This window comes from Suncus etruscus, chromosome 8 (genome assembly GCF_024139225.1).
Source record: "Suncus etruscus isolate mSunEtr1 chromosome 8, mSunEtr1.pri.cur, whole genome shotgun sequence".
Classification (NCBI taxonomy): Eukaryota; Metazoa; Chordata; class Mammalia; order Eulipotyphla; family Soricidae; genus Suncus; species Suncus etruscus.
Genome location: NC_064855.1, coordinates 64,132,512 through 64,160,232, shown reverse-complemented (window position 1 = coordinate 64,160,232; position 27,721 = coordinate 64,132,512). Strand labels below are relative to the sequence as shown.

At 37.0% G+C, this 27,721-nt stretch overlaps 1 protein-coding gene across 1 annotated transcript in view; it reads left to right on the top strand.

Annotated features, from left to right (window-relative positions):
• INTS6 (integrator complex subunit 6) overlaps positions 1-27,721 on the top strand; it is a 96,895-nt gene that overhangs the window by 22,082 nt on the left and 47,092 nt on the right. Inside the window, exon 4 of the mRNA XM_049778765.1 lies at positions 7,445-7,534. Coding sequence (XP_049634722.1) covers positions 7,445-7,534 — 90 coding nt within the window. The remainder of the gene's footprint in view (positions 1-7,444; positions 7,535-27,721) is intronic.

The window sequence follows — 27,721 nt, the reverse complement described above, 5'->3', positions numbered from 1 at the left end:
TATATGTAGGAGAGTCTTACTGCTAATAGAATCTTCAGGAGCTGTAGAAAAATTGTTATTTAAGGCGGGGGTAGGGTGGGGAGGAGGGAGATTTGGGACATTTGGTGATGGGAATGTTGCCACTGGTGATGGGTGGTGTTCTTTAAATGACTGAAACCCAAACACAATCATGTATGTAATCAAGGTGTTTAAATAAAATATATATTAAAAAAAGAAAAAAAAATGGTTATTTAGAGGGAATGATTTTTTTGTTTTGTTTTTTGGGCCACACCCGGCAATGCTCAGGGGTTACTCCTGGCTGTCTGCTCAGAAATAGCTCCTGGCAGGCATGGGGGACCATATGGGACACCAGGATTCGAACCAACACCTTTGGTCCTGGATCGGCTGCTTGCAAGACAAATGCCGCTGTGCTATCTCTCCAGGCCCGGGAATGATTTTGTTTTGCCAATTATAAATTAATTTAATTTTATATTTTTATTTTACTACATTAGTGCTTTGTTAATGTCAAATACTTATAGACTATAGTAGACCCTGGTAATTATCATGTATATAAGATTCCAGTGAACTTTCAAACTAAAAGCTTTCACTGTCAAGGAAAAAATCGATTTCAGTGCTTGAACTTGCTTAATAATGATTTTGCTCTTAAAATTTTTTATTAAGAAATTAATTTACGGGGCCGGAGAGATAGCATGGAGGTAAGGCATTTGCCTCTCATGCAGAAGGTCATCGGTTTGAATCCCGGCGTCCCATATGGTCCCCCGTGCTTGCTAAGAGCAACTTCTGAGCATGGAGCCAGGAGTAACTCCTGAGCAACTGCCGGGTGAGACCCAAAAAAAACCAAAAAAAAAAAAAAAAAAAGAAATTAATTTACGGGGCCGGGCGGTGGCGCTGGAGGTAAGGTGTCTGCCTTGCCTGCGCTAGCCTAGGACGGACCGCGGTTCGATCCCCCGGCGTCCCATATAGTCCCCCAAGAAGCCAGGAGCAACTTCTGAGTGCATAGCCAGGAGTAACCCCTGAGCATCACAGGGTGTGGCCCAAAAACCAAAAAAAAAAAAAAATTAATTTACATTTTAAATGTTTTGTTGAGGTGACACTGTTTTACAAGAGTATAAATTAGCACAGAGTTCATTCGACTCTGCACACTCTTTGCTACCCTACTTGGTAACCTCAGTTGTAAAATTCTTCAGAGTTTTTTCATTGGTTATTTTCTTTTTCTTTAGCTTTCTTGTGTGGTTTGGTGTTATGTGGTATTAGTGTGTGTGAGTGTGTGTGTATGTCCTTAGCTTTCTTTTGTGTTGTTTTGCGTGTGTGTCCACAGCTAGCAATACTGAGGTCTTAATTCTGGCTCTGCACTCAGGAATTACTCCTGGTGGTGCTTGGGGAACTACATGAGATGAGGGGATTATTGAACCCGAGTTTGCCAAATGTAAGTGCTATATTATCTCTGACCACACTTTTCTCTCCCTCCAAAATCATGAGTAAGATTATCTGGTATTTGACTTCCTTCCTACTTTGTTTAACATGACTATATCTGGTTTCATCCATGTAGCAAAAGGCAGGATTTCCTTTTTGTTAATTGCTCATAATATCTGTCTCACTTGATCTATCGATAAATATGCTTGTACATATAGATCTCTTCCATTCATCTTGTCTTTGAGCAGTTGGGTTGTTTCCAGATACTGGCTATTGTAAATAGTGTTGAAGTGAACATTAGTTGTACAGATTTAACTTAATTTTTAACATAGTGCTTTTTGCTCTTTGATAGTAAAAGTGGAACTGCTGGTAGATCTATTTTTAATCTTTTAAAAATAGTCACAATTTTCCATACAGGCTGGATTTGTTTGCACTCTCAGCAGTGGTAGATGAGGTTTATTTTGTTTCATACTCTTGCTAGCATTTATTTCTAGCCTTTTTGATATCGGCAGTATGCACAGGTGTGGGGACATAGTCTCTGTCATTTTGATTTTAGCTAGAATATTAAAGACTTTTAGTTTTTTTAAATTTTACTTTATTGAAACAATTGTGATTCACAGAGTCCTTCATAGTTGAATTTGAGATACACAATGAGTCAGTGTTTTAGTTCATTTTTAACTTTATGTTTAGATATCATCTTAAAGTGTGTATTCCTGTTGGTGTTGACATAAAGCTGTTAATATAATGTAGAGTTATTTTTCAAGAATAAGTATAACTAATTTATTGACTTATTGAGGATTGTGATTGTATATGTAAATTGATTTTGAATTAGGTTGAAATTTAGAGCTGATACAGAGACAGGACTTAAATATTCCGTTCCGTGATAACTTTCAGAAATTTAATATTTTATTTTTTGAAAGGCAACAAGTTTCAACCCAAAGTAGTTTTAGCATATAAGTAGAAGCAAAGTAACAGTTGTTTAGAAGATACTGAAATCATTGTTTTCTTTCTCAGTGTTTGAGCTAAAATATTGGTGGAAACCAGGAGTGCAGAGGTATTGTTGATACAGATATTGGAGTATAGTTACTATGAACCAGTATGTAGTTAAGTAACCTGCATTTAACTCAGTGCCTGATTTGTGGTAGTCATTAGTAATGATAGATAAATGTGAACAAATAGATAGTAGACAGATCCTCAAATATGAGGAAAGTATACCCTGAAACCCTAGTACAGGGGTGGCGAACAAATTCGACACAAAGAGCCAGAATTTTAAACTGTGAGAATCAGAGAGCCACACCACGCAGGGACCTGCCAAAATAGACAAATACTCAACACAAAATCATATAATTTTAACAATAATATATTCAACACATATTGCATTTTGCCATTTTGAGTGAGGGTAAAAATCCTGTTCGCCACCCCTGCAGATTGATTTATGAAAGCACTAATTTGTGTGTGTGTGTGTGTGTGTGTTTTGGGTCACACCCGGCAGTGCTCAGGGGTTATTCCTGGCTCTAGGCTCAGAAATTGCTCCTGCAGGCACGGGGGACCATATGGGACGCCGGGATTCGAACTGATGACCTCCTGCATGACAGGCAAACGCCTTACCTCCATGCTATCATCTCTCTGGCCCCGAAAGCACTAATTTATATTGCAGTAGCATCTTTTTTGAAAATTGTTTTAAGCTCCGTATTTAACAAGGTTATTCATACTACATACTACTTTTATCACAGATAAAGTTGTTGATGATTGAGTTATAATCATGCAGTGCACATTTTCTGTCATCAATGTTACCAGTTTTCCTCTCCCCCTTCCTAATACTCTCTTCCCTATCCCCGCCTGCTTCTGCAGCAGCCATTTTTCTTCACTCTCCTCCTTTTCCCTCCCCTTCCATCATTTCACTGCATAACAATCTCCATGTTCATCTATATATAAGCAAATTTTATGACTTTATTTTCCTAACAGCTGTATAGTATTCCATTGTGTAGATGTACCAGTTGCTTTCATCTCTTATTGGATACCTGGTTGTAGAATTTTTTTTGGGGGGGGGTCACACCCAGTAGCACTCAGGGGTTTCTCCTGGCTCTCAGCTCAGAAATCGCTCCTGACAGGCTCGGGGAACATATGGGATGCTGGGATTTGAACCACCGTCCGTCTTTATGCAAGGCAAATGCGTTACCTCCATGCTACCTCTCCGGCCACGTGTAGCATCTTTTCCCCCCTACCCCCTCCGTAGCATCTTTTTTTTAATTGGTACTTTTAAGTACATGACAATAAATAATACAGGATGGTATTTTTAAAAACTATGTTAAGATATAAATAGACTTACCACATTTTATTTTAGATTACTTTTGTTGGTGTTTGAGATTGAATATCCAGTGTTTCATGCATTCAAGGGATGTGCCATGCCACTGAATCATATTCCTGATTCCACATTAACCATTTTATTTTAAATTTATTTTTGACTTTGAAAGTCTCAGGGTTTATTCCTGGCAATGAACTCAGGGATCACTCCTAGCATGCTTGAGGGGACCGTACGGGATAGGGAGTATTGAACCCGGATCTGCCATGTGCAAGGCAAGAGCCTTTCTGTACTATTGCACACACACACACACACACACACACACACACACACACACACACACACACACACACACACACACGCACACACACATATACTGTACATACATAGTACAATCTAACTGTACTATGACAACATTTACATTTTAAAGATAGATTTAGTTAATAATTACATTGTTGTATGGTAGTCTGTTTATTTAAATTAAAAGTAATTGAGGGGAGAGAGATGAGGGTAAGGTTCTTGTCTTGGACACAGCCAACTCTGATTTGATCCCTGTCATCAAAAATGGATCCCTGAGGAGTTGGAGAGGTAGCATGGAGGTTGGGTGTTTGCCTTGCATGCAGAAGGACAGTGGTTCGATTCCCGGCATCCCATATGGCCCCCCGAGCCTGCCAGGAACAATTTCTGAGTGTAGAGCCAGGAGTAACCCTGAGCGATGTCAGGTGTGACCCCTCCCCTCCAATGGATCCCTGAATACTGTTGAGTGATCCTTTACTCAGGTGTAAGCTGAGCACCAGACCCAACTTGATTTGCCACACCACCGCCTCCTGCTTCACTTCTTCCCTATCACTACTGGGTTTGACTTGTGGTTATTGAGCACTTACCTGGATGATCCTTTGTACTCAACTCTGCTTGATCCAAATAGTGACCTTTTTAACTTGCATGGCTAGACAAGTATCAACAAGATTAGTTTCTAGGACCCCTGAACACAGTTTAAGAGATCTCCTAAATAATTTGGGGAGAGGTTTAAATACTATATGATATAGACAGGGTATTCAAATGGTTCTCCATGCACTCACAGCAAATCTAATTTTATTTGAAGTTCTGTCATTATATTTATAAATAAAACTAATACTAATAAACTAAACTTTAGAAAGGTTAACGAATGGTTAATTACGCATGTCAGTGTAATCAGGAAGGGACTTCATATAGGAGAGAAGACTAGCTGAACCTTAGAATATTTAAGATTTGGATGGGTTTTGGTCAGGGAAAATAAAATAATTTTCCTTGAGAATAAAGTAGGAATAAACTCTGCCTATTTTTATGAGAAGATCTGTTATTAAATTATTTGCGGTCTGGTGAGGTGGTGCTAGAGGTAAGGTATCTGCCTTGCAAGCGCTAGCCAAGGAAGGACCGTGGTTTGATTCCCCGGCATCTCATATGGTCCCCCCAAGCCAGAGGCAATTTCTGAGCTCTTAGCCAGGAGTAACTCCTGAGCATCAAACGGGTGTGGCCCAAAACAAACAAACAAAAAAAATTTATTATTTGCGTAATGATGAATGATTTGAGAGGTAAAATAGTGAAATGTTTCCCAAAATGTACCATGGATGTTGTAAACTGAGGAATAAAAAAGTGAATTATTCTTCCTATTCCTTAATACTATTTATATGGCATTTGAATTCTGTTGTACATTCCAGTTTTTCTGAGGTTATATGCACCATTTTTTTAATGATCAGGGAAAACTTTCTCAGTCTGGAACCAGTGTTATTTGGGTCCCACTAGTTTGAATAAACTATTTAAGGGCCCGGAGAGATAGCATAGCGGCATTTGCCTTGCAAGCATGGACCAAAGGTGGTTGGTTTGAATCCCGGTGTCCCATATGGTCCCCCGTGCCTGCCAGGAGCTATTTCTGAGCAGACAGCCAGGAGTAACCCCTGAACAACGCCAGGTGTGGCCCAAAAACCAACCAACCAACCAACCAACCAACCAACCAAACAAACAAACAAACAAACAAAAAAACCAATTTATTTAAGAAATTTGACTCACTAGATCTCCCTGCTACCCTTACCTTCCTTCTGTTGATTAGATTATGATTACAAAGACAAAATTTTTTTCAAGTTCATTCAGCATACATTGACTCTGTTGTAGTACGCTGAGTTAAAAGTAATATAAATGTAAGGGAAAGGTTATAGGCTACTACGTGCACATAACCCTTCTACAGTCTTCCTATTCTAAATATGGTATCTGTTGATATAGGCATCTCCTAACCATATTTCTACTTTTGAAATGTGGAATCTTAACTATAGACCTGCTAAATTTGATCAAGAGCCTGCATATGTCTGTCATATGCTGTTGAACATCATTTTAAACATTAGTTGAACACTCTTATTAGCAAGAGAATATAGTCTATCCCTTTGATTTGACAGATACTAGACTTAGACATTTGAAACTTTTATACTTTAGTAATTACTGTTTTAAAGTTACTTGAAATGTACTTAGTATCTTAAATGAGATTTATGTTTATCTGAGTCCCCTACAATACACACTTAGACTTTTGAAACAAAGGCAGTAAGTGCTTAGAGTGCTTGCCTTGTAATCAGCTGACCTGGATTCAGATCATGCACCTCATATATATATATATATATATATATATATATATATATATTTGAAAGGCTTCCATGTTCCATTGCCTTGCTAATGTTTTTGTATGCCTCAAACTCAAGTTTTCAAAACTGTCCATATTTAAAAATTTTCATTTTGGGTTATTAAATTTCATTAAGCTCAGCAAAACCCTCAGGTTTCATGGAACGAACTTTTAGAGAACTTTCATATACTATCTATTTGATTAGACACTTTGATTATAGGGATAAATTATATAATAAATGTTCACTTATTTTGCTTTTTTTATAGGAAACTGTAAAATACTTTAAAAAATTTTCATATCTCAAATTTTTTTTTCTTTTTTTTTCTTTTTGGCTTTTGGGCCACACCCGGTAACGCTCAGGGGTTACTTCTGGCTATGTGCTCAGAAGTCGCTCCTGGCTTGGGGGACCATATGGGACGCCGGGGGATCGAACCGCGGTCCGTCCTAGGCTAGCGCAGGCAAGGCAGGCACCTTACCTCTAGCGCCACCGCCCGGTCCCCTCATATCTCAAATTTGATATTAGAATTATTATAATATCCTTTTAAAAATTAAAGTTATAAAGCTCACTACAAAAATTAACAATACAAAAATATATGAGAAAGGGTAAAATCTTTAAGGGGCTAGTTTATTTACTTATAAACTTTTGTTTATAAACAAACTCAGCCATACCCATGCAAAGCATCTACTTATGAGCATCTCCCTGGCCTTTAAACCTTTTATTTTTAATGTACAAAAGGTACATTTCTGCTGTACATAAAATTTAAAAGACAAGGGGCCAGAGAGATAGCATGGAGGTAGGGCTTTTGCCTTGAACGCAGAAGGACGGTGGTTCAATACCTGCTATCCCATATGGTCCCCCGAGCCTGCCAGTAGCGATTTCTGAGCATAGAGCCAGTAGTAACTCCTGAGTGCTGCCGGGTATGACCCAAAAACCAAATAATAATAATAATAATAATAATAATAATAATAATAATAATAATAATAATAATTTAAAGACAAGATCTCTCTGCTGAGAACTGATTTTTTTACTCAGAAAAGTTAAGCTGAGGTTTAGATTTTAATATGATCATGTTTCTTGACTTTAGGGAAGAAACCCTTTTTTCTTGGAACCAGCAATAATTATCACAATTACTGATGGGAGCAAGTTGACTACTACCAGTGGAGTCCAGGATGAGGTAAGTGAAGATTGCATCAAACTGGTTGAATCAGATGCAGTTAAAAAGTCTTGTGAATGTGTCTTAGAGATTAAATACTTCAGTTTCTCTGTTTTTACTTTTTGGTCTGATAATGTAATCTGGATTCTGTCTCCGAGACTCATCTACCTACCACCAGTAGTGATCTCTAAAGCATGACTAGGATTTCCTTTTGTGAATAAATGTCTAGCTTATCTCTTACTGCACTTAATATATGTATATTTGTAATTTATTGAGGACGGTGTAAATTTAGTAATATATTATCTTGCTTTTAGGTTAGAAAAGGAGACTGCATTCTAATTTCCCCCCATATTTTAGTGTTTTGATGCGTATTCTGTGGAGAACACAGTAAAGAGGCAGAAATTTTTTTTTAAATTACTATTTTTCTTTATTTTTTAATTTTTATTGAAACCATTGTGATTTACTAAGTTCTTCATAGTTGGATAAATAAAATTCTTTAAAAATATTTTATGATGGGGCCGGAGAGATAGCATGGAGGTAAGGCATTTGCCTTTCATGCAGGAGGTCATTGTTTCGAATCCCGGCGTCCCATATGGTTCCCCGTGCCTGCCAGGAGCAATTTCTGAGCCTGGAGCCAGGAATAATCCCTGAGCACTGCCGGGTGTGACCCAAAAACCACAAAAAAAAAAAAAAAAAATTTATGTTACATACATTAAATAATTTATAGGTGACTGTCTTTTCTACTAGCATGCATTATATAGTTGGTTTTGTTTGGTGTGATTGGAATGCTATAATAGATTAAATTATTTTTACTGTAGTACTAGCTACTCTTGAAAATATTTCGTTTTTAAAATATATACTTAGGGGCCAAAGAGACAGTATATCAGGTAAGGTGCTTGCCTTGCATATGACTGACCTGGGTTTGATAACCAGCATCCTCAAATGGTCCCACAAGCATTGCCAGGACAAATCCTTGAGCATTTTTGGGTGTGGCCTAAAAATAAATTTTAAAAAGTATATACAACTAAAAGATGAGAATGTGATTTAGAACATTACCATTACTGTTTGCTTTAGAATGTTTATTATTGCATTTGCAAAGAGTTTAGTTAAGTAGGAGAGATGCAGCTCTCAGTTCAGTAATTTCTAGAAATACTTTGATTTGTGTAATACTGTGGAATGTAAATTGGACATGGAATTCAGAATGAATTCTAGTGGACTCTTATCTTAGTTTAGTTGTTTTCTAGTGAACTTTCTGCAAAGTACCTGGTTGCCTAAATCTCTATTCTTATCAGCGAAATAATGGTAATTCTTATCTTATAGGGTTATTACAAGACTGAAAGGAAATAATGGATATAAAAATGCTTGTAGCAAAGAATATCGTATTCTCTCATGTATCATTGCAACCAATAGAAAACTGCGATTGTTCTTGATTTGTGGTGGAAGAAGAGAACAGAATAGTCTTGAATAGTTGATACTAAAGAAAATTTATAATTCATAGAGTTAGAAAAGAAATTTTTTGGTTTATTTTATTTGGGACCATGTTCATTAGTGCTCAAGGGTTCTCCTAGCTCTGTGATCAGGGATCATTCCCATCAGTGATCCTTAATCAAATTACTTAACTCAGAGCCTTAACCCCTATAATAGTTAGTTCTCTGGCCTAGAGATGAAAAAATTTAAGTAGAATCACTATTAAATATATAATTTAAGCACAATAACCTTGGGTTGAATTTCAATTTGTTTTTCCTTTTGAATAGTGGATAGGTATCATCAATTTGACCAGACCCAAAATAATGTCTTTTTTTGGTCTTGTTTTAATGTCTGAGTCACTGGTCTTAAGGTTGCTTCCAGAAGACCTTGTGATGCTAGAGGTTGAACCTGGGCCTCCTGTATGCAAAGCATGCACTTTGCCTATTGATTGAACTATCTGATTCCCTTTTCCCTTTTCCCTTTTCATAATTAACTTTATTCAATTTGACTTTTTATAAATTAATAATGGAGAAGGATTTGTTTTAGCCAGACCCTGGCATGCTCAGAAGCTTACTTTGTTTTTGTTTTTGTTTTTGGGCCACACCCAGTGACTCTCAGGGGTTACTCCTGGCTGTGCATTTAGAAATCGCTTTTGGCTTGGCGGGTCCTATGGGACACTGGGGGATTGAACTGTGATCTGTCCTAGGTTAATGCGTGCAAGGCAAACGCCCTACTGCTTGCACCAATGCTCCAGCCCCAGAGACTTACTCTTTGACTGGCTCTGGTTCTATGCTCAGGGATCACTCCTGGTGCTGCTTTGGGAAACATGCAGTATTGGGTATCAAAACAGGGACAGCCATATGCAAAACAGGTGCCTTAACATCTGTAGTCTTTCTCTATAGATTAGGAGTCTTTTGATAGAATACAATTTTTATTTACAATGGTTTTCATTTCTAGTTGTTGATGGTTGAAAAGATGGGTATTTTTTACTGTGAAATATTCCTATATATGCAAGTATTCATTCAAGGTGTGCTTTACTTTTTTTGTTAGGAGTGTCTTTTTTGGGTACAGTAATCATTCCTTTATATATCTGGATGTATTTTATTTATAATGTTTGTAGAACCTTTCCCACTTTAAAAAAAATTACTTGAAATATACATAGATAGTGGACACGCTCATCTTTTTTCGAGACCAGTGGTCGGCAACCTTTTTTTCCAGCTGAGCCAAATCTCGCCAAAACCACGATTGAAATTTATTTTGAGAGCCACACAGGGCGCACACTGACAGAGGCTAGGAGCAGAGTCCTGACTCCTGGAGCAGTCACCAGGCACAAAGAAGAGCCACATTAAAAGTGTAAAGAGCCACATGTGGCCAACCACTGTCCTAGACCATTAAAAATATTAGAGAAATGGGGTTATGTATTTATGAACTGCCTTGCTTGGAAAGTTTTGTAGATTTTTCTGTGGGCAAGTATCTTATTATTTTGTATTTTCTACAACATTTAATGTAGTTCTGAGAATAAAAATTTATTAAAAATTGAGTTGTATACATTCTTGTATGGAGTATGGTAATCCATTTTTGTATGGAGTAAGGTAATCATCAAGATCAAAATTGATATTAATTTGAAACTAAAGTAATTTGTTTTAAGGTAAAGGTTCCTTTTGATTATGAAGTTGGAGCATATGCTAAGAGTTATTTTGGTTTTCAATTTAACAACGTCTTTTATCTTCTTACTTTTGGTTCTTGATATTCCAACAAAACTCTTATAGGAAAAAGAAAGACTGTACCCAAGATGTGCATATTTTTGAAGTGTAATTGTTGTTAATATGTGAAGTAACTGCTATATTCTAGCTTAAATAATTTGTGTGGTTCATTTTTGAGGAGTCTTGTAATTTATGAAAAATATAAAGATGGATTATTTTGATCTTGTACATGTGTGCACATGCATGCTATATATATTGTAATTTTGGAATAACTTCTGTTGGCATGAGTCATCTTTAGATTTGTAATCTTGTTTTTTTTTTTTTTAGGTTTAATGAATATTAGCTATGTGTATATAATTTTATTTGGCTGCGACTGCTGTTGATTGAACCATTTTTAGTTAAAGATTTATGCATTCCACCCATATAGCTAGCCTTTGCTCAGGAGTCATATTACCTTGTATGGCTTCTATTCCGTTAGTGCTTTCAATGATAGTTGTTTCTGTTGCTTTAAAAATTATCATTTGAGCATATAAGGAAAATTAGAGCTTATCTAGCTCTACTGCTTTTATTTATTTGTTTGTTTTGGAACCATATTGGTAGTGCTCTTTGTATATTGGGGAGGAAGAAAGGGAAGGTGTGTATATTAGGTTGCCTGGGCTCTAACCCAGACTTTCTGCAAGCAAAGCATACTTTGAATGCACTTAGCCTCTAGGAATTTTTGTTTGTTTTTGGTTCACACCCGGTGATGCTCAGGGGTTACTCCTGGCTATGCACTTGGAAATTGCTCCTGTCTTGGGGGACCATATGGGACAACTGGGGGATCAAACTGTTCCGTCCTAGGTTAGCACGTGCAAGGCATACATACCCTACTGCTTGTGCCACTGCTCCGGCCCCTCTAGGAATTTGTTTTTAAAGAAAACATCTCTGGTGGTACAGTTATTTGCTCAAGATAACATGTATTATTGCTAAAATTTGTATTAGAATTGTTCTAAATTCCAGAGATGTCTCCCTTTCAATGTTTTTATCCTACTTGTTTGATGACTTTGTTTTTATTTTTCTTAAATTTTACTTTCTGTTTACCTACTTTCTTGTTTAATTTATGTTTTTTTATGATTGTCACATAAATGGTATGTTCTTATTCATTCATTGCTCCTTGAATTTGATATAGTAGCATCTCTAGACAACAAAGATAACAGTGATAAATAGGGTACATTATTTGTTTTTAGTTTCCATTTTTATGGGGAGATCACCTAAATGGGTTTATGAATGAAAAAACATTTACTACATACAGTGTATTATACAGCACTAAAGGAGGAAAAGAGACCTAATATTACTCATCTTGTTCATGTTAAATCTTATGTCATACACATTTTTAGAGGTTTAACTTTGATGTACTAAATTAAAGGATCTTCTGCATGATTTGGAAATTACAATGAAACTTATGTGATTTATATATCATTGGTGACATTTAGAAGAAACCTGGTATAAAATTGTTTTGAGCCTAGAAGATAATGGACAAAACTTATTGCCATATTGTTTCCTGGTCTACTTAAGTTTATAAAAGCCATAATGACTAAATATCTTATAACTTGTGTGTCATAGTATTAGAAGGATACCATTTCCTTAGTGAGACTTAGAGTGTTAGGAGTTTGAAGAAAAACAACTTTGTATTTTGGATGAAATCTTGAGCTGTGTGTGGTTAGTTTACATTATTTATTTGTCCTCATTTAATAAAAGTTCAGGACATTGAGGTCTTAAATGTTTCAATACAGTAATTATGTGTAATTAGCTAGGATTTTTGTTGGCAACTTGTGTTCAAAATGTTTGTTTATTTTGCTTGTTTTTACTTTGCAATATTTTCATGTATAAGATGGTACTTTGTAGGACTTTGTGTTAGATGAACTTTGAATTGTGATAAGAAAACTATGTTGCTTACCATCATGGGTAGTAATCTTTGTTGTTGGTAAACAAACTTGTAACAAAATGCTCCTAATATTTATTAATACTAGTATTATCAAATAGTAGGATAATTTGGATAACCAGATAGTAATTAAAGCTATTAAAGACTTTTTCTGGTTTTATTTTTTTTTTGCTTGTTTGTTTGTTCCTCATATTCTGCTTAGTACTGTTTTGCAGTGGAAAAGTATTCTGTGATTCCAGGAACTCGTAGCTTAATATTGCTCAATAAAGTCTTAACCCAGAAGAAATCCTGCCAGTAACTTCTTAGTGATGAGTGACATTCTAGGATAGTGTAACAGTTGTTTTTCTCTTCCTTGAAAGTGCTAATAGTAGTATTACCTTTCAAATACTGAGGTTTCTATATGCTGAAGGTTTTTCCTGCATCTCTTTGACAATGTTGTGATTGCCCCAAGGGTAATATTTCAGAGGAACTTTTAGTGAAAACAATCTTGTTAGCTTTTTACATTACTAATTTTGTCTTTGTAAGAGTTTTCCTAACTTTTAAAGACAATCTAAGATAATTATTTTTATAGCCTGGTAGTTACTCTGAAAGGTCATGTGTTTGTTGAAAGTATGTCTCAAGTTGCAGTTACAAGGTCAAATGACTGTAGATTAGTGTCTTCTCTTTCAGTTTGTCAGTTCTCTAAAGATAATGTACCAAGTCCATTATTCTTTTAGCTATGAAATGGCAATGAGATATGAAAAGTGATATTTCTGGATCATTCTGTATATTGTAAACAGTAATTTACTTTTTAAAAAGAATAAATTTGTAATTAGGATCTATAATTATATATTTAACTCTTCCTGGTCTGTTCTGATTAAAGTATAAAGCCATATTTTTAAAAATGTTTTTAGTATCTGAAATAATTTAGAAACAATATTTTGTGATTTAGGGGATTGAACCAAACTCTCAAATATAGTGTGTACTCTCTCTCAATTGTAGTATGTTAGCCATATCCTTGACTTTCAGAAGCCACATCCTTCTTTCTCCCTGTGAAATGCTTTCATTTCACTAAAATCACTGGCAGTAGGTGCTAACGCTGTTAAAAATGCATTGTGTTGGTGAAGAGTTAACACATATTTTAAAATTTTTTTTTCTCATACGACTTGCAGTTGGGGGGGAATTCTAGTCTTAAAGATATTAGTTTAGTCACAATGAAAGATGCTATCCTAGGTGCCATCCTAGGATCAGTGCAAAGACCAAGACCACCAACCACAGAAGATAGATTAAAATGACACTGAGGGAACAGAACTTCTAGCACCACAAAGAAAGACTTCATCATAAGTCCCACTCCTGGACCTGTGCAGATACTGAGATCTGTAGATACAGAGGTCTGATTTTATCACCCAGGACGGAGCAGAAGTCTTCCAAACACCATGAAAGCACCACTGGGAGCGTAAATGAACCTGAATGGAGTCTATAGTTAATCCCATGACAATATACTCCAAGGGTGGAGAAACCCGATATCTCTTAGGCCAAGTGAATTCTTTTTTGAATGACCCAATATTTACTGTGCCAGTGCAGGAGGGAAAAAAAAAGGCAAAAAGCACAAAACATTTTTTATTTTTTTATATATTATTTTTTATCTTCATTTATTATTTTTTTAAATTTTTATTTACCTATCTACTTTTTGTCGATTTCTTTGTTTTGGTGTGGTTATTGAAGTTGTTGTTCCCATTTATAATATATATATATATGTTTTTTTTTATGGTGCTTATCGTTATTGTTGGAGTCCTCACTGGATATTTGACATTTCTTGTTGTACTGTTGGGATGTTTCACCTTCTTTTTTCTCCTTCATCTCTCAAACCAATGATGAGAGCCTCTAGAAGGATTCTGCCCATTTTCGGCGTATTAGACTTTTACCCCAGTTTATTACTTTTCTCTTCAAACAAAACCACATAACTTGAACTATCTAGTTCTGCCTCCCAGTTAGAGGGGGAAATAAGGGAGGCACCAAGACCAAACAGGTGCAAGACTACTAAGTAGTAAGCTAGGTACAGAGGGGACCACATATTCTAGCAGCCCTGGGGGTGAGGGAGTAGGATATGGGAGGTAGGATGAAAACGGAGGTGTAGGGAGGACAAATCGGTGATGGAAATCCCCCCCTGATTTTATGTAAATATGTACCTAAAATATTGTCAACAATATGTAAGCCACTATGATCAAAATAAAAATTATATTAAAAAAGATATTAGTTTAGTATAATAGAATGGATAAACCAGAATTGCATTTGCATGCCAATGCATTTCTGACTTTTCATACTTGACCTTTAGGTCCTCTTCCTATCAGTATCATCAGTGGCTCACTTGTAACAGCAAGATGGATTCCTTATTTGTAACTAAAATGTTTTAAATGTACATTATTGTATCAATTCGATGTCCAAGAATATTTTCCCACCATTTTTATTGAAATTCTGGGATTTATAATAATGTTGTCACTCATAGTTTTTTTTTTTTTTTTTTTGATTTTTGGGCCACACCTGGCGGTGCTCAGGGGTTACTCCTGGCTGTCTGCTCAGAAATAGCTCCTGGCAGGCACGGGGGAACCATATGGGACACCGGGATTCGAACCAACCACCTTTGGTGCTGGATTGGCTGCTTGCAAGGCAAACACCGCTGTGCTATCTCTCTGGGCCCGTCACTCATAGTTTTTATGCATATATCATACCAGCACTACAGCACTACACCCATCAGCTATGGATGAACCCAGTTTCCCTCCACCAGTGCCCGCAATAACTCCTTCCACATAAACAGAAATCTCAAGTATTTTTTTTCACTGTTTAAGGAATTTTTATTAAAGCAAGAATTTTATAATCCAAATTACGTTTCTTTGCTCAGTGTTCAAGTTTGTTATTTATAACAAAATTGACATTCTGAGCTATTCCACAGGAAAGAATTACAAAATTAAAGGAATGCTTTAAATTTTTGTACTTTGCTGAAAATTATTTTTTTCCCAGAGTCTATAAAACATTAATTTGTTTTTATATTTTACTATATGTTTTGTGTGGTTTTTTGTTTTTAAATCAGAAGTAATCTAGACCTGGCATTTGCTCTGTACATAAGATTCAAAGTTTCCTTTTCTTTTTTTGTTTTTCTATTTTACAATGTTTTTTCATAATATTTAAGTTTTTCGATGTTTAGGTATTTTTCTTTGGTGAAGCACGAGTTTCTGTTTGTGGTCCCTAATCAGTTTAGACAGTTGGACACCAGTGGCACTGTTCACTGCTTTCTGGGCAGCCTCTTTCGCTTGGTGGGCTTGTAGTACAGCTACAGCTTCATCAACTTTAAAACAGAGACTCTGGAGGCTCAAGCATATGAAGTTCTGAATTGTCAATCTCCAATAACATGCCAGTGATTTTACCAGCAAGAGTAGGGTGCATGGCCTGAATGAAACGAAAGCCTTTCTCCCAACATTTGCTTTTGCTCTTGAGGTGGGGCAGATGCCAACATGGAAGCAGTCAAAGGCTCCTTACCCTGTACATGGACAGCAGGCTGCTGCATGGTGACCTGTGGCTCCGTGTTGAGATGCTGCTTAGGGTTGCGCACGCCTGCGGCATACCTATACTGAGGGACAGTGCGAACAGCAGGAGTGGCAGTGGTGGCTACGGCAGCAGGACATGGGCCCATGATCTGTGTTGATGTGCTAGCAACACATTGCGTGAACATGACTCGTGGAACCTGGGAAGGAGCTGGTCTCATACTAAATGGTGGTCTAGGAGTGGCTGGGCGGATGGCAACGGCCATGTTCTGGAATGGATGAGATCTGACACCCTGAGCAGTCCAACGTGGGCTTGGTCTTTTTTTTGTTTGTTTGTTTGTTTGTTTTGGTTTTGGTTTTGTTTTTGGGCCACACCCGGCGGTGCTCAGGGGTTACTCCTGGCTGTCTGCTCAGAAATAGCTCCTGGCAGGCACGGGGGACCATATGGGACACCGGGATTCGAACCAACCACCTTAGGTCCTGGATCGGCTGCTTGCAAGGCAAAGGCCGCTGTACTATCTCTCCGGGCCCCACCGGGTGGTTTTTATAAAAGAGAGAGAGAGAAAAAAAAAAGAATATAAAGTCTCCGGTGGGGAGGAGATTTTCTGTAAAAAGATTTTATTATTTTAGGGTTTTTTCCAAGCTTTTGAGATTTTTTTAAATAAGAAATGTGTGTTCTGGGCCCGGAGCACACCTCCGCGCTAACTGTTGGAAAGAAGAGAAATCTCAAGTTTAATGACTTCGACCATTTGTTTTTTTCTTATGTCATATATCCAAGAACATTTGTTGGGTATTGAGTCACTTGAGTTTTTAAAAAGTACATGTTTTGGCTTTATTCAGTTAACTACTGGACTTATTAAATAACAGATTTGCTGTGGCAGATAGCACAGTGTGTAGCAACTGAGTCGGGTTTGATCTCTGGCACCCTGTGCTGCCAGGTGTGACCCCCCCAAAAAAAAAGAAAAGAAAGGAAAATATGTAGTTTAATCTCAAATTTATAATTAAATACTATCAGTAGATTTTTCAGCACTTGTCACTGTAGTAATCTTTCTGAATAAGGTCATGTGGAAGGAAAAGCTTCAGACTTATACTCTGCAGTAGGGTAACTGAAAAGAAAAGCTGGTTGGTCACTGAGGAAGCTATATGATATATAATCTATTATTTAGATTTTTGTGCCATAATATTTCAAAATATTATTGGGTACTAGACCCAGTGCAGTTCATTGTACCATGCTGAGCTTGTGAATTGAGTACATGCGTCTTGTGTGCAAAACGTGTTCCAACATTGAAATACTGAACACTTGACTCCCTCAAGGAAATTTATATAAAAGGGTGAAGCCACTTTACCCTTTATTTAGTAGCCTGGCAGATTCAGTACATAGCTATATATGTAAGGAAAATTTATTTGGAGAGACAACTATACATGTAAACCATAATTTAAGAGGTATATAATTTAAGAGGGGCCAGGGTGATAGGATAGCATAGTAGGGCATTAATTGCCTTGCATGCGACCAACCTGAGTCAGACCTGCGCTCGATCCTGGCATCCCATATAGTTTCCCCGAGCCTGCCAGGAGTAACCCCTGAGCACTGCCAAGTGTGGCCCAAACACACACACACACACACACACACACACACACACACACACACACACACACACACACACGAGAGAGAGCGAGAGAGAGAGAGAGAGAGAGAGGGAGAGAGGGAGGGAGGGAGGAGAGGTGGGAGGGAGGAAGGGAGGGAGGGAGGAGAGGTGTAATTCTCAGGTTATAACATTTGATCTTTAGGTTTTACATACAATCTACTGTGATATTTTAGATAAACAGTTTTCAAGTGACTATATCTAATAATGTAGGATGTTTTATCAAATATTAGTGTTCAGCCTCAAAGCCTGGAAATTTTGGGATCATAGCAATTGTACAGTTGATAGTGCATTTGCCTTGCAGGGGGCTGACCCAGGTTCAATCCTCAGTATATCATATGGTCCCTCTAGTTTTTCAGGAGTAATTTCTGAGAATAATAACCTTTGAGAACTGTCAGTTGTGGCCCAAAAGCCAAAAAAAAAAAAAAAAAAAAAGGTAGAAATGTACTTTGTATTGGGAGGGGCCAGGGAATTAATGTATTTGTAAGTGACCCACTTGATTTTGATGTACATTGAGTTTTGGAAACCATGGTTTTTGACACAATAGCTATAAATGTTTTTAAAGAAAAACTCCCAAAATATGTGAAAATAAGCAATTTTATCAAGACAAGTTAAAACTACTTTTCACTTAAGAAGTAATTCTTGGGGCTGGAGAGATAGCACAGCAGTAGGGCATTTGCCTTGGATGCAGAAGAATGGTGGTTCGAATACCGGCATCCCATGTGGTCCCCCGAGCCTGCCAGGAGCGATTTCTGAGCGTAGAGCCAGGAGTAACCCCTGAGCACTGCCAGTTGTGACCCCCCCCCCAAAAAAAAAAGTAATTTTTGATCTTAAGAATTATTGGTTCTGGAATGGATTCTAAGGGATGGAATAGACCTTATCTGAATATCTGGGTTTTATTTTTAATTGTGTTATGGGTTTGGTTGGTTATTAAATAATATTAAATACTAACTTCTTATTAACTGCAGTCAGTCTAATTACCTGCTTACCCTGTGCAGTATAAAGGAGAGGACTCAGACTGAGCATGAATTAGATACGAGTTCTAGTTCTCTAGAACTAGAGAGAATTGGAACGGGGTGGGGGTTAATTAGTTCACCTTATCTATCAGATGCTTGTACTCCAACTTAGGAGTTATCCAGGGAACTGCATGGTAGTTTCTTTATTGTTTGTTTTAGAACACGCCTGGCAGTGCTCAGGGTTTATGGGCTTATGCCTGAGTTTGTGTTCAGGGATCACTTTTCGTGGGGCTTAGGGTACCATATGTGGTGCTGGAAATTGAACCAAAGTTGCTGAACAAGCATTCACCCATTGTACTATCTATTTGACTCCTTATTTTTATTTTTTAATTTATTTTGGGATGTTCATAAAGATGTATAAATGTATATGTTCATATATATTGGACTTAGATGAAAGCAATTTAAGAATTGAAGCTTGGTGAATTGGTGAGAATCACTCTGCTTTCTAGATATTTGCTCTAAAATACTCTAGCATAATTAATTTATTCAGATTTTTAATTGCTAAAAGTATATTTTAGGTTAATTCAGCAATACTTTTCCTCATCATAATAGTGATTATGGCTATATCTGAGAATTAGGGCAACACCATCAATGTAAAGTCATCATTTTTTATGTTCCAGGTACTAGAAATAGAATTGAGGCTCTTGCCCCTAGAAGACATGTTGATTTTGGTAAATAACCATTTATATTACACAGAGACTAGCCTCATGTTAAAAGTAAACAGAAGGTTCTGAATAGAGGAGCCAAGTTCTGTGTTTGTTTTAAAATTTTATTGAAGTACAGGATTTACAAAGTTATACACAGTTGAGTTTTAGACATACAGCATCCTAGCAAAACACACACACACAGACACACACACACACACATTTACAAAGTTATACACAGTTGAGTTTTAGACATACAGCATCCTAGCAAAACACACACACACACACACACACACACACACACACACACACACACACACACACACACACACACACACACACACCCCTACACATGCCTCTTGTCTTGACAGGCACCTTTGATAAAGTCAGGTGGTTAAAATTTGGATCTCACGACTTCAATATTTTTAACACCATCAATGTCCCTGATTATCCTTGACTTCTTCCCAGAAACCAGGTTTCATAAATTGTTTAATGGTATCTCAGGAAGAAGGAACAATGATAAGCAAAAGTATGAAGGAATGAAAACAGGATATAGGGGCCGGCAAGGTGGCGCTAGAGGCAAGGTGTCTGCCTTGCAAGTGCTAGCCAAGGAAGGATGGCGGTTCGATCCCTCAGCGTCCCATATGGTCCCCCCAAGCCAGGGGCAATTTCTGAGCACTTAGCCAGGAGTAACCCCTGAGCATCAAATGGGTGTGGCCCAAAAAAACCAAAAAAGGGGAAAAAAAGAAAACAGGATATAGAAAGGTGATGTATTATATAATTTTAATAAAGGTGATAATTATAAATATAGAAAGTGTAGCTAGAAGGAGTGGAATGGTGTTCAATGAGTAGATAAAGGCCAGATGATATCATTATAAGGTTGAGCATACTACTAACAACTGCAGAGAATGTATTGAGCAATAATACATTGGACTCAACATTTGCTTAGTATGCAGCTGACTCAGGTTTGAGTCTCAGCATCCCTGAGCACCACCAGGAGTGATTCCTGAATGCCAGTCAGCAATAATTCATAGCATCACCATGTGTGACCCAAAAACAAAATAAACAATAAACATTCTGAAACAGGTCCACGTTTGGGCTTCAGAGAGTTCTGTGTATTCCTGGAAATCATACATACCATTTTCTTGGAGAGAGGATTATAGCTTTAATAAGCTGCCAAACTATTAAAAAGAACACTGATTTCGGTACTATTTTGAAGTTTTCAATGGGGCAGTCTGTGAATATTGGGGTATTAATTGAAATGGGGTTAATTGGATATTGGAGTATGGAAAAGTAGAGAGTAGCAGAAAGGTATTAAGTAGGAAATTATTAAATTGATAGAAGTTATTGTCTTTAGGGTATTTGTAGCTATGAATCATCTTTTAAAGAAACAACCTCGGACTTTTTCTTGATTTTGATATTAATATGTTTTAGGAAAATAGTTTGTATTTAAAAATAGAAAAAAGCAGGAATTTATTTCTGGTTTTTAATATATTTATATACATCAAGTCTCTGTTCATTGTATTTATCATTTTTGAGCATTAAAATTAAAATACTGTGCACATTTAAAATTGCTTAGTTTCGGGACCGGAGAGATAGCACAGCAGTAGGGCGTTTGCCTGGCAAGCTGCCGACCCAGGACCAATGGTGGTTCAAATCCCAGCATCCCATATGGTCCCTTCCAGGAGTGATTTCTGAGCAAGAGCTAGAAATAAATAACTCCTGAGCGCTGCTGGGTGGGACCCAAAACCAAAAGAAAAAAATAGATTGCTTACTTTAGACAAGTGTGAACTCAGATTCAGGCTATTGGGCGGGAAAAGGGTGGGAGCTTCATCTTTACTAGTGTCAGTTCAGTTAATGAGGATGTAATCCTTTTCTATTCATCTTTATGCTCTCTAGAATATTAGTAGATTGGCTGTAACTGAACTGATAGTACCTATCATGTCCCTCTAAACTAAATTACAATTAGATAACACGGAAAATTGTGTCCTTGGTTTGCTGTTGAGGTACATTTACATATGTTAATAGTTTATAAATGCTTTCATTATTTATTAGTGGTATTCTATAAATATTTAACTTATCTAAGTTATTCTTTTCATATACAATGCAGTAGTTAAATTTTTTCAAATTTTTGTGTAAGAATTAAAATTTGTGCAGTGATTAACTGACATGATCTTTTACTGCAAAGTAAGCTACATTTCAATCTAGACAAGGCTATTTGGTATATTTTTCCCACCACACTCTGTTTTTTTAGGTTGAATTACTGAGTTTTTTTCCCCCTTTGTTTTGTTTGTTGTGGTTTTGATGTTTTTTTCCCTTTCAGCTAAAGGAACAGCCAAGTGGTTTTCAAGAAGTGCTAAAGTGCACTGACTGTCTCATGGTGACTGGTGCCTCAGGGAGGGTCATGATTCCTGGATACAGGATCGACCTGATCCTGGATGTCACTTCAAGCAGTCAGATCGTGGGGAAAAGCCTTGTCTAATGGCTAGCCTTCCTCAAAGTCTGATGCTAGTCATCTCAGAAGGCCTCAGAAAAAAGTTAAAGGTGAGCAGAGTAGACTGTAGTTTTCTCTGGGGGCTATGACAATTTGTTGGAGAATGTGATTCAACAGAGTGTTGGTAATTAATTTTAGCATATAGATTTGCTGATGATTATCAGACTCCAACTTGTAAATTAAATACTATCCTCTGAACTTTAAGATTTATGAAGGGAGGAGTATTTTGAGGGTCCCCTCACAACTATAGGATTGTCTTAAGTGGAAGACTAATTCATTAGCAACCTAAGACTTGTCTGTTATGTTAAATAGAAGTAACCTACTATCTATTATAGAGCTAAGGATACTTTGGTTACAAAATAACACTATTAAGTAATGATAAAAATTTTGCTGGTGAGTTATTCTATCAGTTATAGCTATTAGTTATAAGTTAGATCATTAGGTTTCTGAGAATGGAAAGACAAATTTGCATTTAATTTTTTTTTTATGTTTTCTTTGTGTTTTGGTTTTTGGGCCGCACTCGGTGATGCTCAGGGGTTACTACTGGCTCTGCACTCAGAAATTGCTCCTGGCTTGGGGACTATATGGGATGCCAAGGATCGAACCACAGCCTGTTAGTGCAAGGCAAATGCCCTACTGCTACGCCATTGCTCCAGTCCCTAATTTTTCTTTTTTAATTTAAAAAAGCAGTCATCTTTGAAGCTGTTTGCATTTTTGTAACTTTTATTTTACTGTATTCAACCTAAGGAATATTAACATCATTTTTCTCACTTGAATACCATTTTTAATGCCATACAGAAAACTCAACGATGTTTTGAGCATTTTGTTTCGATGGAATTTTATTCTAGGTCTCTCTGTAGAACTTAATTTAGAAATTATTTGTGTTGCTATTGCATGAAAATTAAACATATAAACACAAATGTAAAAAAAAATAAAGATGAGGTAAAAAGCTTTATTTTGTTTCAAAGGAAAATTGATATTTCTTCCCCTCCACACTATGCCTTTTTAAAGACAGATATTTTGGTCCTTTTATCCTATATGGTCTCTAGTGTAAAAGTTTAGTTATATCTGATTGTCAAGTAATAACAGTTGTGAAAAGAACATTAAATAAATGAATAACAATAAAACATTTGTTATATAGGCTAATAACTAAGACTTACTTAAACTGCTGGGCCATTATGTCCTGACACCTGGAGTATACCCCTAGACTTTGAAATTGTGTTATTACTTCCATTAGATCCTTTTCTTCTTTGTTGAATTCAGGCATTCAATACACTCTTGGTGTAGTGCTAGAGGGACCATGTCATGATGGGGGTGAAATGTGTGCTTCAGTTCTTGGAGCTGGTTCCTATTAGGTTCTTTTCACCATCAGTATGAAAAATTTAGTTAATTTTTTTTTGTTTTGTGTTTTTTTGTTTTTGGTTTTGGGGCCACACCCGGTGATGCTCAGGGTTTAGTCCTGGCTATCCGCTCAGAAATTGCTCCTGGTTTGGGGGACTATATGGACCCCCAGGGATTGAACTTTAGTTCGTTGTAGGTTAGCGCGTGCAAGGCAGATGCCATTACCGCTTGCGCCACCACTCAGGCTCCAATTTTAGTTGATCTTTAATGAAGTAAACAGAAGAATGTTACTAGAGAGAATGTATTCAGGTATTTTATGTTTTGAGTTTTGGGCCACACCCTGTGATGCTCTGGGGTTACTCCTTGCTCTTTGCACCCAGGAAACCCTTCTGTCGGTGCTCATGGGACCATATGGGATGCCAGGGATTGAACCTAAATCAGCTATGTGCAAGGCAAGTGCTTTACCTGCTATACTATTTCTCCAGCTCTGATAATATATTCAGTTTAATTAAACACTTAGTGATAGCACTTCAGTGATAATTCAGACAGGAGGTTAGGTGCTAGGATTATGAATTCAGGGAGAGCTATTGATAAATATTTAAGATGGTGTAAGAAGTAAAATGCTATATATAGCATGAACTGGAAATGTTTTAGATGAAATTTTTGCAGAGTCAACTTTACTAAGTAAATGGGTGTAAAGCTACATGATGATAGAAAAGAACCTGGGTTGGGTGACAGGAAGCTTATTATATAATCTTAAGATAACTGTTACTGCATGAAAGAAAGTTGTGTATGTAGGGCTTGAGACTGGATCTAGTGGCATTACTACACTATAGTCTGTGAGGAATTTGGACTTTGCCTTGTTAGTTTGGTAGTCATTAGAGTTCTCTTTTTGTTAAGCAATTGATTGATTAATTGATTGATTGGTTTTTGGGTCACAGCTGGCAACGCTCATGGGTTACTCCAGGCTCTGCATCAGAAATTGCTACTAGCAGGTTCTGGGGACCATATGGGTTGCTGGGAATTGAACCTGAGTTCTTCCCGGGGTGGCCGCATGCAAGCAAATGCTATCTCTCCAACCCCAGTCATTAGAGTTCTTATAGGTAGAGGTGATCAGACTTGAAGTTTAAAAAGATCGTGGTGATACTGTGGAATACAAGCAGATATTTTTGGCAGACCCCCCTCTTTTAATAACTGTCTTGTAAAAAGGAGACTATTGTCTGTGGGTCATTTTATATAAAAAAATAGTGATTTGGAATACTATATAATGAGAAAAGGAATGAACTACAGACATTCAAGTAATCTTAAAAATATTAATCTAGTAAAAATCCTTTTTTACACATTAATCTATTGAGTAGGTTAGTGATTTTTTGGGGGGACTTAGAGTTAATAAGTATGAGGATATTTAGAGGATTTGAAATCTTAAAACTTCTGAATGGTGATAATAGCGCTTTTTAAAAATTTGGAAATGGATGCTTAAAATGGGTTGAATTTGTTTATGACAGGCCAACTATAGCTCAAGAAAGTTATTAATTAGATCTGATCTTTGAAGTTTGTTGGAGTAAAATGTTTAAAATTCTATATTGTTGCTTGCCAATTATTCTTTTCTCTGAGTAAACTTAAATGAAGACCCAGTTAGTGTTGTTGAAAGATCTAAATAAATTAGATTAATATATTTTTTTAGACTTCACTTAGATATTTATAATTTCTATCTTTTTTTGTTTTTGTTTTGTATTGTTTTTGTTTTGGGATGAGGTGCTGAATTTGGGGGAATATCATGCATTGCTGGGAATAGAGTGTTGAGTTCTGTCTCGGTTCTGTTTGCTTAATCTTAAATTAAAAATTGAAAAACTACAAACTGCCTTGGCAGGTATGAGGTGGCACGCATGGATAGTATTAGGGGATATGGGTTTGGAAATGAGTGTGGGAACATTGGTGATGAAAGTTGACACTCAAATGAGATTGGATTTGAAATATTATATGCCTAAAACTTAACTATCGATAACTTTGTAAACCTTGGTTCTTTTTTTTTTTTGGTTTTTGGTTTTGGGTCACACCCGGCAGCGCTCAGGAGTTACTCCTGGCTCTATGCTCAGAAATTGCTCCTGGCAGGCTCGGTGGACAATATGGGATGCCGGGATTCGAACCACCGACTTTCTGGATGCAAGGCAAACTCCTTACCTCCATGCCATCTCTTCAGCCCCAACCATGGTTCTTTAAATTAAAAAAATTTTTTAAAAGATCTACAGAGCAGGGGCCGATGAGGTGGCGCTAGAGGTAAGGTGTCTGCCTTGCAAGCGCTAGCCAAGGATTGGACCGCGGTTCAAATCCCCGGCGTCCCATATGGTCCCCCCAAGCCAGGGTCGATTTCTGAGCTTGTAGCCAGGAGTAACCTTGGAGTATCACACGGGTGTGGCCCTAAAACAAAAACAAACAAAAAAAGAAAATATATAGAGAATTTATTATTTTTATTATTTATAAGACAGTTTAATATCCTTTTAATTTCTAGTTCTGTAAAAGTGAGAAAAATGAGCCTTAGTAAAGTTGTTTCCCAAGTAAAAGGCAAATTTGGGACTCAAACATTATTTTTTTCTTATTTATGTACCTGTTGTTTTTTATATTCTAGTGTAATCCAACCCAACCAATACTGTAAGCATAAAGAACAGTTTATCATTAGACATCAAGGAAATGCAAATCAAAATCATAGTGAGATACCATTTTACACAATTAAAATAGCTATAATTAAAAGAATAATAAGTGTTGGTGAAAATATAGAGGTTTAGAATATTTTTCTTTTGTTGGGAGGAATGTAAAATGATACACCTGAAAGATGATTAGATACGCCTTTAAGCTAAGCCATAGGGTCAGAGCAATAGTACGGCAGGCAAGGTGCTTGTCTTGCAAGTCGATTGCGGAGTTTTGTTTTTGATTTTAGTTTTTTGGGGTCACACCTGGTGGCACTCGGGTTCTGTCTCTGCACTCAGAAGTTACTCCTGACAGGCTTGAAGGACCATATGGGACACTGGAGATTGAACCTGGGTCGGCTTCATGCAAGGCAAATGCCCTACCCACTGTGTTATTGTTCCAGCCCAGGATTGCCTGATTTGATCCCTGGCATCTCATTTAGTCTCCTGATTGCACCGGGAGTGATTCCTGAGTGCAGAGCTATAAATAACCCCTGAGCATCTCTTGGAGTGATCATAAGACCCCTCCACCCCAAAAGAGTTAAATACAATTATTCTCTGATCCAAAATTAAACTCTAAATAGGTACGTAGATGAATGAAAATTTAGGTCTGCATAGAATGTTGTGTCTGAAGACACATATTATCTTATCAGTATTATATGTCGTCAAATAGTAGAACTAATGCAAGGTTTATTAATCAGTGAATGGATAAGGATATGGAATAGCCATGTAATGCAATATAATTCCATCTTAAGCAGATTGAGCTTCTGTCATACTTTACAACATTAATGTGCTTTAAAAACTTAGTGAGGGGCTGGAGAGATAGCATGGAAGTAATGCGTTTGCCTTACTTGCAGAAGGATGGTGGTTCAAATCCAGGCATTCCATATGATCCCCGAGCCTGTCAGGAGCGATTTCTGAGCATAGAGCCAGGAGTAACCCTTGAGTGCTGTGACCCAAAAACCAAAAAAAGAAAAAAAAAACAACCCCCCCAAAACAAAAACAACTTAAGTGAAAAAGAAGCCAAAAGGCTACTTAAAGCATGATTTCATTTATATGAGATATATAGAACAAGTAATTCCTTAGAAACATATGGTTGGAGTTTAGAATAAGAAAATCTATTTATGCATGTAGGTTTTCTGTTTGGTTAATGAAAATATTTTAAAATAAGTAGTAAGAAAACAACCCCATTCACAATAGTGCCAAACCAACTCAAATATCTTGGAATCAACTTGACTAAAATGTGAAGGACCTATACAAAGAAAACTATAAAATTCTGCTCCAAGAAATAAGAGAGGACATGCGGAAATGGAAGCACATACCCTGCTCATGGATTGGCAGGATTAACATCATTAAAATGGCAATACTCCCCAAAGCATTGTACAGATTTAATGCGATCCCTCTAAAGATACCCATGACATTCTTCAAAGAAGTGGATCAGGCACTTTTGAAATTCATTTGGAACAATAAACACCCTAGAATCGTTAAAGCAATCATTGGGAAAAAGAATATGCGAGGAATTACTTTCCCCAACTTTAAACTGTACTACAAAGCAATAGTTATCAAAACAGCATGGTATTGGAATAAAGACAGGCCCTCAGATCAGTGGAATAGGCTTGAATACTCAGAGAATGTTCCCCAGACATACAGTCACCTAATTTTTGATAAAGGAGCAAGAAATCCTAAATGGAGCAAAGAAAGCCTCTTCCAACAAGTGGTGTTGGCACAATTGGCTAGCCACTTGCAAAAAATTGAACTTAGACCCCCAGCTAACATC